This window comes from Chiloscyllium plagiosum, chromosome 9 (assembly GCF_004010195.1).
Source record: "Chiloscyllium plagiosum isolate BGI_BamShark_2017 chromosome 9, ASM401019v2, whole genome shotgun sequence".
NCBI lineage: Eukaryota > Metazoa > Chordata > Chondrichthyes > Orectolobiformes > Hemiscylliidae > Chiloscyllium > Chiloscyllium plagiosum.
In genome coordinates this window covers 20,489,576-20,509,115 of record NC_057718.1, presented here as the reverse complement: position 1 = coordinate 20,509,115, position 19,540 = coordinate 20,489,576, and the positions used below count along the sequence as shown (strand labels likewise).

General features: G+C 40.5%; 1 protein-coding gene across 1 annotated transcript in view; it reads left to right on the top strand.

Moving 5' to 3' along the window:
* Positions 1-19,540, top strand: part of LOC122552680 (arginase-1-like) — a 49,020-nt gene that overhangs the window by 18,997 nt on the left and 10,483 nt on the right. The window contains exon 5 of the mRNA XM_043695534.1: positions 13,161-13,255. Coding sequence (XP_043551469.1) covers positions 13,161-13,255 — 95 coding nt within the window. The remainder of the gene's footprint in view (positions 1-13,160; positions 13,256-19,540) is intronic.

Here is a 19,540-nt window from a genome sequence, read left to right as displayed (position 1 = left end):
AACTGCAACATGCTGCCCCAACCTGTAAACCTGTGAAGAATATCTTCTTAACCACCCTGTCTACGTGTGACGCAACTTTCAAAGAATTGTGTACCTAAATGCCAAGGTCTCTTGGTTCGACAACACTACCATTAACTGTATAAGTCCTGCCCTTTATCATTTTATCAAAATGCAATACTATATTACCAATTTTTGGTGTCATCTGCAAACTTACTAACCATGTCTCCTAAATTCTCATCCAAATTGATTATATATAAATGACAAACAACCAGTGGACCCAGCACCAATTCCTGAGGAACATTGCTAGTTACAGGCCTCCAGTCTGAAAAACAACCGTCCATCATCATCCTCTGTCTCCTACCATCAAGCTAATTTTGTATCCAATTTACTGCATTTCTACATGACCTGACATACGAATTTCATTCTCACAGCTACTCAGTATCTTATGATATTTGGGTGGTAGCACAATTTGAGGAGAAAGTGAGGTCTGCAGATGCTGGAGATCAAAGTTGAAACTTTATTGCTGGAACAGCACAGCAGGTCAGGCAGCATCCAGGGAACAGGAGATTCGACGTTTCGGGCACAGGCCCTTCTTCAGGAATGGCCTGAAGAAGGGCCTGTGCCCGAAACGTCGAATCTCCTGTTCCCTGGATGCTGCCTGACCTGCTGTGCTGTTCCAGCAATAAAGTTTCAACTGGTAGCACAATTTAGCAACAAACTGTTTATTTAATATCTGCAGATTTATAAGGATAATTCTACTTCCTCATCAGAGTTTCATTTATGAAATAATAACAGTCTGAAAATCCTTCAGCTTCAACTTCACTGTGAGCTTCTTGAATTAATCTATTTTACTCTGGATCGACTTTGAGCCTCAAATAAAAAAGATATGTTCAACTCTTCTTTATCATCCCCATCCTTAAAGAAGGTTTTGGCTATTCAACATCTACTTGTGGTATTACTTTAACCTCCTGATGAGGACTTTGCTTAGCCATTGATTTGGCTGCCATACACAATGGAAAATACTTGGAACTTGTTCCTATAACTGTTCCACTTCTTTAACTTCATTTGGGATTTCTGTGATTATAGGTAGAGCTGTAATTTTTACTCCTGTCAAATCATTAGCTAGGACTAAGTCAAATGAATCCACCCATAGGGAATTTCTTAACAAAACCTATTACCACAGATCTGAAAAGTCACACTCCAATTATACTTTGTACGATTGAATTGGAATAGATTCTCTATTTATTAACACCTTGGTTTTGCACTTTTTCTGGAAGGAAAACTCTTCTTTTCCAGTATAAGAGATTGTGTAGCTTCTGTGTCTAATAACATAGATCATTTGAAGAAAAAGGGGTTTTATATATACACATCTCATTTTTATATATCTCTATTCTCCTCTTCTGAACTTTCAGGTTTCCTGGTTGAGTTAAAGCCATAATTTGATCTGTGGTATTTTCCTTTTGATTTCCATTTATGAACTCTCATGAGCTTGCTTTTTTTGGGTTCTCACAACTCTTGCTCTTATGAGCCCTAACCAAACCCGTGGGCTTCCCATGCCACTTCCAGCATTCTGAACAGAGATGCACCACTTTATTGCAATTGAAAGATTTATCTTCAATTTTCATCTCCACTCAGCGGCTTTCTGATCTGAAATGAGGTTCTTGGGATATTCTCGGGTGCCCTTTCTTTACCGTGGCTAGTTGACTTTCATTCATGCTCCTACTGTCTCTTTCCTAACAGAAAAGAGGTGAATGGATAGATGGAGATGGACCCTGGAGAGAGATTTATGGATAGCAGGGCAGGACAGAAGTTCATGGTGGTGAGGAAGTGGCTGCTGCCTGCAAACTGGAAACTTTGAAACTAGTGTAAAGTGTCAGAAGAATCATGAATATAAAGTGGGGAGGGATTGGACAAGGGGAGAAAAAATATTCCCTTCCCCTCCCTTGTTTGCATTCCAATAGGATCATTCCCTCCGGACTCTCTGGTACACCTCTTTTTGCAACATCTTCTCACCCTCCCAGGACATGTTCCCATGCAATTGTAGAAGGTGTAATAATACCATCCAATGCCCCAGAAATACCTTCCAGGTGAAACAGTGATTCTTCTGTATTTCACTCAATCTAGTCTACTGAATTCACAATGTAGTCTCCTCTACATTGGGGAGAATAAACATAGGCTAGGTGATTGCTTTGCAGAATGCCTATGTTTTATCGCTAAAATCACCCTGAACTTCCAGTTGGCTGCCACTGTGTTCCTATACATACACTTCTCCCATAGGCCTGCTACAATTTTCAGTGAGCCACAGTGCAAGCTGAAAGAACAATATCTCATTTTCCACTTGGGGATCCTGCATCTACAGTTATTTGTTTTATTTTCATTTTATGGATGAGTTCATAATCATCAGCCATTTCTACTGCTTGACCAACAGTTGCAACCCTCTGGTCTTCAACATGGATTCTAAAGGGTAGTGAGTTTTACAATTCTTGCAAGGCAATGATTTCTAAGAATTTCACATTGTATTTACTCATAAACCCATTGCCACTTATTAAAATTATTCTACTTTATCCTTCGGAATTCAGAGGTTTGTCTGGGCGATTTTGTCAAATTTTGAAAATTTTGCTTGTGTGCTTCGGTAACTAACTCATATGGATCCAGAAAAGCAGTTTTAGTCATAATCTTTATAAAACCTTCAAACAGTAAAGCATAAATTTCCTGCACTTTATCTGCACTTTGCATGGAAGTATCCAGGTTTCATTTGGCCACTTCATCTGTTTGTGTTTCGTCGAATGACATAGTGCTTCCATATTCGTTTCCTCAAGTTTTGGTAGGGCCTGTACAAATGTTAAATGTTGCTGTACTGGATTTTAGGTTATGACTAGGATTTTCCTCATTATGATTTTTATTGGCATCTGAATTTTTAAACTACATAACTTTAAGCGGATTCTCTACCTCTGTCTCCTCTTTTTCCCTTTTGTTCTCTTTCTCTTTCCTGAAATACTTTCCTTGTCGTCTTTTTGAAATAAAAGTTCAATTTTAAAATCTCACTCCTCCTCCTATTTTTAAAATTCTTTTTCTATCTCTAGTTGTCCCAATTATTTTTTCATGTTCAAACTATTTTTCTGAAACTAATCAAATCCTTACTAATTCAAATGACTTGTCACTCTCTGTACCTCATCCTTTGTGTTTCCTGTATTACAGTTCTAGATGCTTGGCCAATATTTCAATTACTATGTCTTATTAGGTAGTTTCAGCGGGTAACTTATTTGCTTGCAACATTTTTTTGCCAATTCCAGCAATCTGATTGTTATTTCCTGTTAAACCATCAGAGATATCTGTTCCAACTATAGGATGATTTTAACCATTTCAAATGCCATCATATATTTGTATGAGAAACCTGGTATCTTTTATCCTTTACCACTTACACTAACTCTACATTTAATCCTGCATTGTCTTCAAAGATCTTGGGTTACATTTTAACTGGGGAGTGCAACAAAATCATACCCTACTACTCCACAAGCCATCTAAAAATATATAAAATGCCAGTTAGTCCACCAGGTGTTGAGGATTATCAGATCTGACCAGATCAATGGGCTAAATGGTCTACTTATGCTCTTTTGTTAATGGTCGTATAAGATGACCAGTTTTGTCTGACTAACAGTTATTTTGGACAAAATCAATCTAGTCTAATTCATTCTAGGTTTTGTCACAAGAACTATTCATTGCAACACTTTTTTTTCAAAAAAGCAGAAAAGAAAGGATTTCTAATATATTACTATACAATTTTAAACTAACCCTTTCTAAAATCTCAACTATACATCTTTATAATTAAGACAATAAAAGACAAATAATTTGATATAGGTACTATGGTCCTAAGAATGGAAGCACCTCCCTTTTTTTTCCCCAAGGTTGGTCGAAAAAGAATATAGATAAAATAAACAAATTCTGAAGATTACAAGTCCAGATTTTAAGTGAAGGTTTAAATGTCCCACACAGTCCTTTTTGATTAGTCTAGATATTTTGTGATTCTTTCATGCTTCCTAGGTTTTCTATCTTTTACCCACACCGAGAGAAGGATGCTTTAAGTTTGCAGGTTTTGGATATTTCTTTGTCATTATAGCATGAATAGCTTTTTAATACTCTACAACTCAAACAGCTGTTGTTAGTCAGAATTTGTGTGACTCAAAAGAATCTTGGTGCAACTCAGACTTGAATTTTCTCATTCACTGCTTCAAAAAACAACATTATGATGCAGAGTTCATAAATACACTTGATTTTCAGGTTGCAACTTTCTTGGCATTTCAGTTTTATAGCAGTGTTATGATACAGGGTAAGCCCTCCTGCTTAATTTAAACCAGCAACACACAAAATATTTATCTAGTGCAGTCATCTGTGAAAATTTGAAAGGACAAGAACTATTTAAAGTATAACAGAGAATAATTAACAACTATTTACAACTCCTTCCTCTAACCTATCTTTTACTTTCCCCTCTACAATACTGGTCCGATAAAATCCCCAATTAAGATTTACAAAACAAAACTTCTAATCTCCAAACCTGGCAGCTTTTGCTTCTTCTCTGTATTCCTGCCGCCTTCTTGGGAATTCTGCTTCACAGGTTACTGATTGATAAAGGTACCTTTTAAGAGAGCTATTTTTCGGGTAGTCTTTACAAGGTGGCTTGGTATTTTTTGTCCCAACTGTTCAATTTTCCCCAGTCCTATACCCCCAAAGCATCAGATTGCATCATTGGCTTTTAAGATTGTCAATATACGAAATTCAAACTTGATTGGAGTTTGATTTTTGGGAGTATAACTTAAACTGATTGGCCTAATTCGAATCTGTTTTGTTGTTTGCAGGCAACCAGCTAATCTAGCCTTCAACAAAGTGTTACATTTGCTACCTTATTGAAAACACTTGGTGCTGTCAGATAGTTCTACCAGCTTCTAACTCTCTTAAAGGTACTGTACACCCACAACTTTATACCACCTCTCTTCTCCCCCCCCGAAGAAAAAATGAGCCATCATAATGAAAAGATGGCTTCATTTCTTCCCTTTTTTTAAAAAACACACTACCTTAACATACAGATAACTTTAAGATGAGTTCACCATAACTACTTCCCATATACATGTGTGAATCTCATCTAAATTTTATCCGTTAAACCTGCAATAATGCATCTGTGATTACATTCTTACGACCCACAACATGCATGATTTTTAAATTAAAAGTCTGTAACACAAGACTCCAATGAAATAGCCTCATATTCTTGTCAATAAAGCAGTCTAAGAATGTAAGCGGATTGTGATCAATGTACACAACCATCTCCGATACATTGTTCGTGACATAAACATTAGTGTTGTAAGGCCAGTACCAAACTCGATAGTTTTTCGTTTATGGAGTATTTCACTGGTGGATGTTGATTTTCTTCGAAATGTAACCAACTGGCAGTTCAATCCCATCCTTGTGCTCCTGTAGGTGTACAGCTCCATCTCCTATGTCACTAGCATTAATGGCACCTTTAAAAGGTGTTTAAACGTTTGGTGGAGCTAAAACTGGTTTGGTGGTTAAAATGGCTTTCAAATGGTTGAGTGCCTCCTGGCATGGTTCTGTTCATCGAAATTTTGTGTTCTTTTTCAGCAAATCTGTTAGTGGTGCTACAACACTGCTAATGTTTGGAACAAAGTTCCGATAGATTCCGTTGAGTCCTAAGAATGGAAGCACCTCCCTTTTTTTTCCCCAAGGTTGGTCGAGGAAATTCCTCGATGGCCTTCATCTTTGCGTTCTGAGGGGTCAACCTTCCATGACTGATATTATGTCCCAAGAACATCACCTCTTCTTTCGCAAATTCCATTTTATTTAAGTTTATCACCAGTTTTGCTGCTTGTAGTTGTTCAAAGAGCTCTGCCAACTGTACCATGCAATCTTTCCAGGATTTATTAAAGATCACTACATTGTCCAAATAGACTGCACAGTTTGTTAACCCAGACACAACTCTGTTCATGAGTCTTTGGAATGTGACAGGTGCGTTCTTCATTCCAATGGCATCACTTCAAACTAGTCTAGCCCCTTTCGGGTTACAAACGCAGAAATTTCTTTCGCTGTCTCTGATAAAGGTACCTGCCAGAAATCATGCATTGAGTCCAATTTGGTGATGTAACTGGCTTGTCTGACTTTCTCAATAGAGTCCTCCAATCTAGGAATTGGATATGAGTCAGATTTTGGAACGGCATTGACCTTCTGATAATCTACACAGAATCGTTGAGTCCCATCCGGTTTGGGAACTAAGACGATTGACAAACTCCACTCGCTCTGGCTTGGTTAGATGATGTCCTCATCGAGTATGGCCTCCACCTCCATGTGGACCTGTCCGGCTTGGAAATGATTAAGCCAATAAGCATGTTGTTTTATCAGCGCAGTATTCCCTATGTCTACTTTATGTACGATAATATTCAGCCTCCCCATCTGATTCTTACACATGTCCTTATACTACAGTAACAAATCTTTCAACTGCATTATATGCTCCTAAATCTGGTTTTGAAGGGATCTCGTATCACTGGTAACAGTACTAATGTGTTATCCCCTTGGGAAAACGTCCAAGTCTTAGAGCTTTTATTTGCCACCTGCTTCATTCTACACTGTGCCCGCTTTAGGTGCTGTTAGCTAACTCACCTACTCTATATTTAATTTCTCCCTCACCTCCAATTACATAATCTAAATGTGAGATCTCAGGCTTTGGTCCTGTCAATTTATCTTTAATTAATTTCAAAGGGCCTTTCACTTCATGATAAAATATTAGCTCAAAGGGAATGAACTGAGCAGAATCATTTGGGGCACCTCTAATAGCAAACAATATGAATGAGATACCTTTTATCCCAACCATTTGGGTAATTCTGACAGTATGGTCTCAACACAGTCTTCAAGGTCTGATGTCACCCTTCTAAAGCTCCCTGGGATTCAGGATTATATACATTGGATTCAAAGTGCTGTATACCGAAGCTATTCATGACCTCCTCCAACAACTTCGCAGTAAAATTTGACCCTTGGTCCGACTGAATCTCTCTGGGTAGCCCATACCATATGAAGAAAGCTACCAACTCCTCTACCACCTTTTTTTGTCTCGATAATCCATAATGGAATGGCCTCCAGAAATCTGGTAGACACATCCATTATGGTTAACAAGTACTGGTTCCTACTTTTAGTTTTTGGGAGGGGATCTGCTTAATGAACTGTAACACGTGTGAAAGGTTCTTCAAATGCGGGAACTGGTAATGTAGGTACATTACCTGGTTTTATACTGCCTAGTAAGCAACATGAGTTCGACTGGGACAACACTAGTATTATAGGACAAGCCAAACACAGAACAGCCAGGGAATTCCTAGAGGCATGGCACTCATCCACAGATTCAATCAATAAGCACATCGACCTGGACCCAATATACCGGCCACTGCAGTGGACAGCTGGAACTGACAACCGGAAGCGGCAGAGACAAACCACTATAAATGCCGGAGGAAACAACACAGAAGCTTCACAGGATGCTCCCAAGCACTGAGGATGTCACCTAGACAGGGTACGAAACGTCTGCAACACAAATTCCTAGCTCGGCAAACAGAACCACAACAAATACCAGGATGTTTCTGTTTTAACTCCTCAGTTTCTTGGTCTTCTTTGGGCTTCTCTACAACAAAGGGTGTCACTCCCACCTTGGATCCTGCCAAATCACTTCCAAGAACAAATTGAATTCCTGGAACTGATGCTCTGTCAATCACTCCCACTGTAAACTCCCCAGTCTTGAGTTGGCACTCCAACCTGATCTCACATAGAGGAAAGCTAATCTTTTGTCCATCTATCCCACAAATTACCCCACACTCGAGCCACCGATCAGAAAGAGTGCATATTTGCTCATGCCTTACTATCAGTGAATGGTTAGATTCTGTATCTCTCAAAATTATAACTTCTTGTCCTTCTCCCTCTGGTTTTTCTGAGTAAACATTACCCCACAGAGGCAAGTTCTTTGTAGAGATCAGGTACTAACTCCATACTCTGCCCTGGCCTAGGCTGTGCATTCTCTTGCAGCTCCTTGGCTCTTCTTGGGGTCTCCTTTTATTACCTTCACTAATGCCACTGGCTTAGCTTCTTTTACCACATCTTTTTTCCACAGCGCCTTTCTTTAACGACCAGCACTGTGTCTTTACGTGTCTCACCTTCTGGCAGTGAAAACACTTTTTTTTTCCCCAGTGCCCTTCTGAAACCACTGGCACTGTAATTCACTGTGTCCCACTCCATTACAGTGAAAATACCTGAGGCCTTTCACCTTCTGCCCATTCTCTTTGGCTTCTTTTTTATGTCATGGTAAATTCTTACCAGTGCTCTCTACTCTTGGTTTTGTAGTGTAGGATCTCTCCTTCTCCCAACTTCTATCCCTCACAGGATGAAGTTCTGGCCAGAAGCTTGTCTTATGCACCAACATGTACTCCACATAATTCTGCTGCCCTTCTCATTTCTTGAACTTTCTATTCCTCCTTGTGAATTCTTACCATCTCTATGGTCCTCAGGCAGAATAATCTGTCTTAGAGCCTGAAAGGTCCTATCTGTGTTCAAAGCATGGACTCATCTATCAAAATGACCTGTTTTTAATTCTTTCGAACTTAACGTAAGTCTGACCTGGTTCCTTTTTTGTGTTTTTGAATTGCTGTCTAGATGCTTTTGGTACCAATTCATAAGCACTTAAAATAGTCTGTTTAACCTCTTCTTAATCTCTCGACCCCTCATCTGACAGAGTGGCAAATACCTCACTAGCTCTGGTGGAAGTGGGTACTGCAGTTGCTGGAGATTAGAGTCAAGATTAGAGTGGTGCTGGAAAAGCACAGCAGGTCAGGCAGCATCCGAGGAACAGGAAAACCCAATGTTTCAGGCAAAAGCCCTTCATCAGGAATGAGGCTGGGAGCCTCTGGGGTGGAGAGATAAATAGGAGGGGTGGGGGGCTGGGGAAAAAGTAGCTGAGAGTGCAATAGGTGGATGGAGGTGGGGGTAAAGGTGATAGGTCGGAGGACAGAACCCCCCCTCCAACCCCCACTGCCGGTCCTCACCTTCCACCCCACCAACTTCCGCATAAATGGCATCATCCGCCGACATTTCTGCCACCTTCAAACGGACCCCACCACCAGGGATATAGTTCCCTCCCCACCCCTAATCCATTTTCCACAAAGACCGTTCCCTCCGCGACTACCTGATCAGGTCCACACACCCCCCAACAAGCCACCGTCCCCTATGGCACCTTACCCCTACCACCGCAAGAATCTCAAAACCTGCGCGCATACCTCCCCCCTCACCTCCATCCACTGCCCCAAAGGAGCCTTCCACATCCATCAAAATTTCGTCTGCACTTCCACATGTCATTCATTGTATCCATTGCTCCTGATTTGGTCTCCTCTACATTGGGGTGACTGGATGCCTTCTCGCAGAACGCTTCAGAGGACATCTCTGGGACACCCACACCAATCAACCCACCGTCCCATGGCCAAACATTTCAATTTCCCCTCCCACTTTGCCGAGGACATGCTAGTCCTGGGTCGCCTCCATCACCACTCCCTCAACCCAACGCCTGGAAGAAGAACACCTCATCTTCTGCCTTGGGATTCCTGATAAAGGGCTTTTGCCCGAAACGTCGATTTTGCTGCTCCTTTGATGCTGCCTGAACTGCTGTGCTCTTCCAGCACCACTAATCCAAAATCTGGTTTCCAGCTTCTGCAGTCATTGTTTTTATCCTTCTATCTTTACTGCACATGCCTGTTTCTATGATACACCTAAGTGTTTGAGTAATTCCCTTACAATTTCAGCTTTATTTTTGTCCTCCGTTAAGCCTAAATCTAACTTATTTGCTAATTCTAAAAGTATGGCTTTTTTCTTCTAAATGTTCTTGGCAAATTTGAGAATCATTTTCAAATCCCAGAACATCATCTTCAGCAATTTTAAGAGCCAATTCTTTCTCTCTTAATTTAATCAACCACAAGTCACCAAAATTAAACCAATTATCTCACCTACATTTTATTTAAAGATCTAGGACACTAACCTGCAAATGTTTAAATCTGCGATTTTTCATACGCCCAAATCTATTCAAACCTGTCTAAACCAGTTCAAATCCTAACAACAAGCCCCCAAACTGTTACAACATGGGGTAAACCCTCCTGCTTAATTTAAAGTAGCAACACAGAAAAGATTATCCAGTGCAGTAATCTGTGAAAATTCAAGAGGCCAAAGTAAAGTAAAAAAAATTTTAAAGTAAAAATTAACAACTTTATTTCTTCAAGTTTAATGGAGAATAATTGATTAACAACTATTTGCAACTCCTTCCTCTAACCTATCTTTTACTTTTCCCCTCTACAATACTGGTCTAATAAAATCCCCAATTAAGATTTACAAAACAAAATTTCTTATCTCAAAACCAGGCAGCTTTCAGTTATTCTCTGTATTCCTGTCTTCTTTTTCTTGAGGATTCTGCTTTACAGGTTACTGATTGATAAAGGTACCTTTTTAAGAGAACTATTTTTCAGACAGTCTCTACATGCTGGTGACTTGGCATTTCTCCTCCCAACTGTTCGATTATTTGAACAGTCTGAAATACCCAAAGCATCGGATTGTGTCATTGGCTTTTAAGATTGTGTCAATATATTAAATTAAAACTGGATTGAAGTTTGGTTTTTTTTGGTGTATAATTTACATTGATTTGGCCTAATTCGAATCTGTTTTGTAGTTTCCAGGCAACCAGTTAATCTAGCTTTCAACTAAGTGTTACATTGTTATCTTATTGAGAACACATGGCGCTGTCAGGTAGCTTTACCTGCTTTTAACTTTCTTAAAGGTACAGTACACATTCATCTTCATAACAGCAGTCCAATGTCTATTTTAATTTATAGTCAGAAAGAAAGAAAAAGGCCTATTAAAAAAGCAGATGGGATCTTGGGATTCGTAAGTAGACGCATTGAGTACAAAAGTAAGAAAGTTATGCTGAACCTTCGTAAAGTTCTGGCTAGACTCCAACTAAACTGTGTCCAGTCTGGCCACCACATTTTAAGTTAAATGGACGGCATGGTAGCTCAGCGGTTACCACTGCTGCCTCGCAGAGTTAGGGACCTGGATTCAATTCCAGCCTCTGGTGACTGTCTGTGTGGAGTTTGCACATAGTCCCTGTGTCTGTGTGGGTTTCTTTCGGGTGCTCTGATTTCCTCCCACAATTCAAAGATGTGCAGGTAAGATGAATTGGCTGTGCTAAATTGCCCATAGTATTCAGGAAGTTGTAGGCTAGGTGCATTAGTCAGGGGTAAATATAGAGTAGGTGGAATGGGTCTGGGGTGGGTACTCTTCTATGAAATGATAAGGACCTGGCAGCATATATGAAGGGAATACAGAGTTAATGTTTGGTATCCAGTGAGATCTTTTTCAGAACAACTACCTTTTATTCTACAGTAGCAAGTTTAGATAAGAGAAACAAAGAAAAGAACTCTTCCCTTTCGCTGATGATAGAAGGACAAGAAAACATATTTAGGATTCTGGGAAAGAGATACAGAGAATACAAAGGATTTTTTATCTGCAGTGAGTGATAATTGGATCTTGTAAGGGTGGTGAAGGCAGAAACAATTGTTGATTTGAAAAAGACATTTGAAAATAATACATTTACAGGGCTGCAGGGATATGTAGAGGAGTAGGACTGATGACTGGATTTCTGAGGGAAATCAGAATGGACTCAATGAACTGAAAGGCTACCATGTGTCAGAAATGACAATTAATCTTTAACTTTACTCATGGAGACTTGAGACCAATGGACGCTTCAGATGAAGCAGGGTTTGAGGACAAGAGTAACTGGAACAAGGGAGATTTAATTACAGTAATAAAAGTGGAGTACAGCAGATGCTGGTAATCTGAAATAAATGTATAGGAGAAGAGGCTCATATCAGACTCAAAATGTTAATGTCGTTTCTCCCTGTCTATAGATGCTGCCAGATCTGCTGAATTCCTCTATCATTTTCATTTAATTGCAGGTCTGACGTCAAAACTCAGGCACCCTTGGGACAAAGTCAGTGGTTGATTTTGGATTTTTGTGGATTTTGAATTTTTGTGGATTTTGAATCTCCCCTTGTGAAACAGGCAATTTGTGTGTATGATTCATCTATGCTATCTGATTGGCAATTACTGTTAAATATTAAAATATAATCTTCATTCTACTCACTAAAAACTCAGTTGTAACAGTCTAATATTAGAAATTTCAAGAAATGTGCTAATGCACTGTCTGGTAATTAATTATACAGAGTCAAGAGTATGGTGCTAGAAAAGCATTGGAGGTCAGGCAGCATCCGAGGAGCAAGAGAATTGACGTTTTCGGCTCAAAACGTTAATTCTCCTCCTCGGATGCTGCCTGACCTGCTGTGCTTTTCCAGCACCACACTCTTGACACTGATCTCCAGCATCTGCAGTCCTCATGTTTGACTAGTTAATTGTACAGAGAAGGAAGGAATTTCCATTTAATTTTTTTTATTTTGCAATACAAATTGATTAGCTGATAAAATAACTGGTAAGTACAGAAGGAATGGGTTATTTAGTATGAGGCAATCTCCATTATAAATCTGGACATAATTTCTTCTGATGTAAATAGCTAGCATAAAAGTTTGACAAAAACCTAATAGGACATCTCTAACTGTCAAAAATGTGCACAGGTTCAAGATATTTAGTACGTGTCTAGAAACCTTTCCTGCCAGGCAAGAAATGTTAAAATCAGGACTAAAATGAAGTAAAATTATAAGATGAAATAGGGCTATAGAATATTAACACTTCATGTGGCTGCTGCTGTTTTATTGTGTTTCAGTTTCAACTGAAGCCCCATATTTAATTATCTCTAAGCATAGGCCACATTGACCAATATATTAATCTGGCTCTTGAATGTGAGCTGGAAACTCTTGAGGATGAATTAATAAACAACATCTTCAATATATAAGAATAGTTTCAACAACTTTGCTCCACATTCATTGTTTGCAATGTGCCAAGTAGGAGGTAAAATTGTAATGCAACCCTCTTACACCTTCAGGTTACCTCATTTTAAACAAATTATCTTACTGTTTTCTAGTGTCAGTTTATTTAAACTCACTTCATGTCACTCTCCACATCTTCCACTTCAGATTGCAGGTGTCCCAGGATTCACTTGGCTGGAACCATGTTTAACTGCGAAAGATATTGTTTATGTTGGTCTGAGAGATGTGGATCCTGGTGAGAAGTGAGTTTTTTTTAATTGAAGGGCATGCTGAAAATTTAGATCTGTCCAATTTATATTCTCATTCAAACAACAGAAGCAATTGTCACTTCATAAATCTTAATATCTGAGTATAATTTTCCTTAATTTATATAATGGATTAATTTCTGGTGATTCTGGAGAATTGTTACAAATTTATTTCAGAAGTGCTCATGACTTTGCATTTAAAAGGTATTGTAAGCAATATATCACTTTCAAAAGACATCAGGGCAGGTTTACCTATCAATTTTATGTTGAAATGAGGCTAGAAGTTGGAATCAATAAGTTAATTATATTGACAAAGTCATTATTCATTCCGCTTTTGAGATCTATTTTAAAGCAGAAATGCACCTCCTAAAGCAAGGTCACGTTTCCTGGAAATAGATTGAACTCATATTATGGATTATTCTGCTGCAACTGAAGAGACTTTAAAACTGAATGGCCTAAAGGTAGATAAATCAACTGGACCAGATGGACTACACCCCAGAATTCTAAGGGACTTCGCTGAAGAGATAGTGGACACATTAGTGGTGATCTCTCAGGAATCGCTAGAATCCGGGACGGTCCCAGAGGATTGGAAAATTGCTAATGTGATGTCCCTGTTTTTAAAAAGGGAGTAAGAAAAAGACTGAAAATTATAGACTGATTACCCTAACCTCTGTTGCGGGTAAGATCCTGGAGTCCATTGTGAAGGATGAGATTTTTTGAATAGTTGGAAACTTACGGTAAAATAGAGCAAAGTCAGCATGATTTCATCAAGGGGAAGTCATGCCTGACTGAGGAAGTAGCAGAGCTTAAAAATGTGTTGCTGGAAAAGCTCAGCAGGTCAGGCAGCATCCAAGGAGAAGGAGAATCGACGTTTCAGGCATAGACCCTTCTTCAGGAATGAGGCTGGTGTGCCAAAGTGGGCTGAGATAAAAGGTAGGCGGGAGGGAATTTGGGGAAGGGGCACTGGGAATATGATAGGTGGAAGGAGGTGAGGGTGATAGGCCGGAGAGGGGGTGGGGGTGGAGAGGTCGGGAAGAAGATTTCAGGTCAAGCGGGCGGTGCTGAATCCGGGGGTTGGGACTGAGATAAGGTGGGGGGAGGGGAAATGAGGAAGCTGGAGAAATCTGAAGTAGCAAGCAGGTTAGACTAAGGAAAGCCAATGAATGTTATCTACCTGGTCTTCAAGAAGGCCTTTCACAAGGTGACACACAGGATGCTACTGAGAGAGGTAAGGGTCCATGATGTTAGAGGCAAGATGCTAGCATAGATAGAAGCTTGGCTGTCTGGCAGAAAGCAGAGAGTGGTGATAAGAGTCCTTCTCAGAATGGCAGCTTAGTGTTTCGCAAGGCTAAGTGCTGAGACCACAACTTTTCACTTTATGGATTAATGATCTAGATGAAGGAACTGAGGGCAGGCTGGCTAAGTTTGCAGACAGCACAAAGTTTGTTAGAGGGACAGGTAGCATTGAAGTGAAGCAGCTGCAGGGACTCCCACAATTTAGGAGAGTGGGCGAAGAAGTGGCAGATAGAGTACAACATCGGAAAGTGTGAGGTCATGCATTTTAGAAGAATACAGGCATGGAATATTTTCTAAATGGGGGAAAAAATTTAGAAATCTGAAGCGCAAAGAGACTTCTAGATCAGGATTATCTCAAGGTAAGCTTGCAGGTTGAGTCAATAGTTAGGAAGGCAAATGCAATAATGGCGTTTATTTTGAGAGGACTTGAATATAAAAACAGGGATGTCCTTCTGAGGCTCTGGTCAGACCACATTTGGAGTATTGGGCACAGTTGGGCCCCATATCTCAGGAAGAACATACCAGCTCTGCAGCATGTTCAAAGGAGGTTCACAAGAATGGTCCTCGGATAGCTTAACATATGAGGAATGTTTGAGGACCCAGTCTATACTCGACAATGTTTAGAAGAATGAGGGGGAATCTAATTGAAACATACAGAATACTGAATGGCCTGGACAGAGTAGATGTTGGAAAGATGTTTCCATTGGTAGAAGAGACTAGGACCTGAAGGTGCAGCCTTAGAGTAAAGGGGAAGACGTTTTAGAATGGAGATAAGGAGAAATGTCTTCAGCCAGAGTGGTGAATCTATGGAATTCATTGCCACAGAAGGATGTGGAGGCCAGGTAGCTGAGTACATGAAGACTGATATAGATTACTTTAGTGTAGAAACAGGCCCTTCGGCCTAACAAGTCCACACCAACCCTCCGAAGAGCAACCCACCCGAACCCATTCTGCTACATTTACCGCTTCACCTAACACTACGGGAAATTTAGCATGGCCAATTCACCTAACCTGCACATTTGGTTTTTTTTTTGGACTGTGGGAGGAAACCCACGCAGACACTGGGAGAATGTGCAAACTCCACACAGACAGTTGTCAGAGGTGGGAATTTAACCTGGGTCTCTGGCGCTGTGAGGCAGCAGTGCTAACCACTGTGCTGCCTGTTCTTGAGTATCAAGGCTTATGGGGAAGAAAGTGGGAGAATGGAATTGAGAAACTTATTAACCATGATTGAATGGGAGTGCAGACTCAATGGGCTGATTGGCTTAATTTCTGCTCCTATGTCTTATGGTCTTATAGACCAACTCTAAGCCCCTCACTTGTATAACTCATTTGACAAGGATTGTTTCTACCACTGTGCCTCCTGAAAATGTAGGCTTCTGTTATGGCTAGTCTGTCCCCTCAGTTGTTTGGCGTGTCTCTGGTGGAAACGACTGTGCAGAGTTGTACTGTAAACAGCAAGCAGTGACAAATTTTGACATGTGTTCTGCCTATTACTTAGAGTAGTGCACATAGTTGAAGCATTGTTTAACTACTTTAGTAGTCACATTGAACTCGCTACCAGGCTACTCAGTTTCTGGGTTCACTAATCTAAGATGAAGGAGCAGAAAGAAGCCATTGGAAAGAGATCATGGCTGGTTGGATAATCCTCAAGTCCACTTTCCCACCTTTTCTCCATAACCCTTGATTTCCTTACAATTAAAAATCTGTTTATGTCAGCTTTAAATATACTGAACAACTCCGCCTTGCAGTAAAGAATTCCATAGTTTCACTACACTCCAAGAAAATTTCTCCTCACCTCGGTCCTAATTGGGTGGCCCCTTTCTCTGAGATTATGCCTTCTGGTTATAGACTTTCCCACAAGGGAAACAACCTCTATATACCTGTCCTGTCAAGCCCTTGCTGAATCTTACGTTCATTGTAAAATTGAACATTATTCATCAACTACTTTCCCAGTCCACTCCAGCCAATTCAGCCCTCATTCCTTTGTAATTACCCTAAAAAATGTCCAGTACATTTGTTTCTGATTCACGTTTCTCAAACTTAATGCTAAGTTCTACCATGTTATGGTCAGTTTCCTCTGGGCTCATTTACTTTGAAGTCGTTTATTAAACTTGCCTCATTACACACCATCAGATTCAAATCAGCCTGATCATTGGATGGATCCACAAAATATTATTCTAGAAACCTGCTGAGTATGCTTTATGAATTACAAGTACTTCTGCCAATTTGATTTTGCCAATCTACATTACAACTAAAGTCTTGGTTCAAACATGGAAATATATCGCTGTTATGGATCGTACCTCCTGTCACCTCTGCAGCATTTTTGTCCAAGTCAGGATGGTAAGTGGCTTGGAAAGGAATTTATAGGTGGTGGTGTTCCCATGCATCTGCTCCTTTGGTCCTTCTAGACAGTAGTGGTTGAAGGTGTGGAGATGCTGCAAATATAGCTTTGGTGCATTTCTGCTGTGTATCTTATAGATTATATCCACTACTGGTGATGTGTGTTTGTGATGAAGGGAGCGTTTGTGGATGTGGCGCCAATCAAGCGAGATGTGTCAATCAAACGAGCTGCTTTGTTCTGGATAGTGTCAAACCTCCTGATTGTCATTGGAGCTGCATTCATCCAGGCATTTCATCACATTCCTGACTTAGAATCATGGAATCCCATCAGGTCCACACCAACCCTCTGAAGATAATCCAACCAGACTTTTGTAGATGGTGAAGAGGTATTGATGAATGAGAAAGTGAATTACTTTTTGCAGAATTCTTTCCTCTGACCTTGTAGCCACAGTACTTTATATGGCTAGGTTAATTCAGTTTCTGGTCAATGATAAACCATGCCTCCAGGATGTTGATAGGGGATTCATTCATGAGAAATAGATGTTGCTGGTTATGTCAGCATTTATTGCCTGACCCCATTGTCCAAAGGGCAGTTGAGAGTCAACCACCTTGCTTAGGGTCTGGAGTCACATATATGCTAGACTGATAGTACGACAGATACCTTCCCTCAGGAGCATTAGTGAACCAGAAATTTTCCTGACAACCGGCAATGGTTTCATGGTCATCATGACCCAGATTTGAACCTGGGCCCTGGGATTAATAGTCTATTCATAATACCATAAGGTCGTTGCCTTGTCAAAAGGAGGTTTCAGTAGTGGTAATGCCATGGAATGGGAAGGGGAAATAGTTAGATTTGCTTCTTATTAGAGATGATCATTGCCTGACACTTGTCTGGTGAAAATGGCACTTGCCAACTTAAGCTTGGATATTCTCCTTGTCTTGCTTCATTTGGATATGCACTGCTTGAGTATCTGAGGAGTCATGAATGAACTAAATGAGTTCTGAAAGTTGTGCAATCAACAGTGAACATCTCCACTTCTGACCCTATGTTGAAGAGGAAATTTTCGGTGAAACAGTGAAGATGGTTAGGCCTGTGACACTACCCTGAGGAATTTCTGCAGAGATGTCCTGAATCTGAGAACAACTGACCTCCAACAGTCACAACCATCTTCTTTAGTGCGAGGTATGACTCTAATTCTAAACAGTAAATGAAGAGTTTTCCCAATTCTGACTGATTCCAATTTTTCTAGGGATTATCGATGGTCCACATGGTCAGTTGTGGCTTTGATTTCAAGAGTGAAATAACTCTACAAAGTCTGGTATCCTATCACCAAGTCACCCTTTAGTTACACTTGTTTAGTACTTGACACTGGTCTGGCTTCCTCAGAACCGGCTTTGAGTGAACAGAACTTCTGACCCTCCTGTTTATTTCAGTCTGTCAGGACTCCCTGACTGGACCAGGTTAATTGCCTCTATCAGGGAACTTCTATTCTATGAGGTCCACCTGTCTGACCTCATTGTGATCACTACATCCCTTCTATTCTAAAGTCCAAGGACGTAAGCATTTTTTTTTTTGTAGCCTCTCCTGGGGCATTTTCACAACGGGTCTGGTTCCTCTGACTCAGCCTCAGATATGGGCAACCAGGCCGTAGCCTGCCTCTGTGCTCAGTGCATTTTGGAAGAAATTCGTCCTGTTCCTCAAGAGGTAAAGACATTTGAGACTATGGCACTCACTGTATCCATCTCAGACTTAGAGGTTTCTTCACTGCTACATGGAGGGGTTCTGAGGGATCAGGTATGTTTTGTTGCTGCCTTGATCAGGAGTTTGCAGCCTTCGTATGGGTCTATGTCCTTGTTCAAGACTGCCTCACCTACCCAAACATTGTAGATTAGGGGACCTGACCTTGCGTTGACTATGCCTCTTATCAAGGCAGGGCTATTTCTGTAGTTTTAGCACCAAACTTCATCCACTGAAGTTCACTGTCTCTTGCTTAGAGGACTCTTATATCCGGTATCGGCATTCCTGATGCCGTTTCACAGTACTCACCTGGTCAGGAACCTTTTCCCCAATACCAACACTGCTGGAACCAACCCTGTAGTTCCATGAAAGGGGATTTGATAATTAAATAGGACAGTTTGGAATCAAATGAAGCTGTAGGCTGTTTCTTTGAGCTGCCTTCAAATTTTGGACTGCTCTTTCCACCAGTCCCCTGGACCATAGATGGTATGGGGCTGTCCTTGTATGCCAAATTCCATTCGGCTTTAGAAAATACTCTCATTTCCTGCTGGTAAATGACAGTTTATTGTCTGTGACCAAGACTTCTGGGAGCTCGTGCATTGCAAATGATGCTTGCAGCTTTTCTATCATCATCATCCTAGTTTTGACAAATGACCTGAGCATGTCCAACCATTTTGAATGGGTGTTCACAATGACTAAGAATGTTGAGTCCCTAAAGGAGCTGGCATAATTGACATGTAACTGAGTCTAGGGTTTACCTGGCCATTTATACGAATGTGGGGAAGCTGTCCTCATTGGCACTCTGACCACTGACCACTGCCCCACCAAATTGGCTATGTCTCCATCCAATCCTGGCCACCAGACAAAGTCTCACCAACATTTTCATTTTGGAAACTCTGGATGAC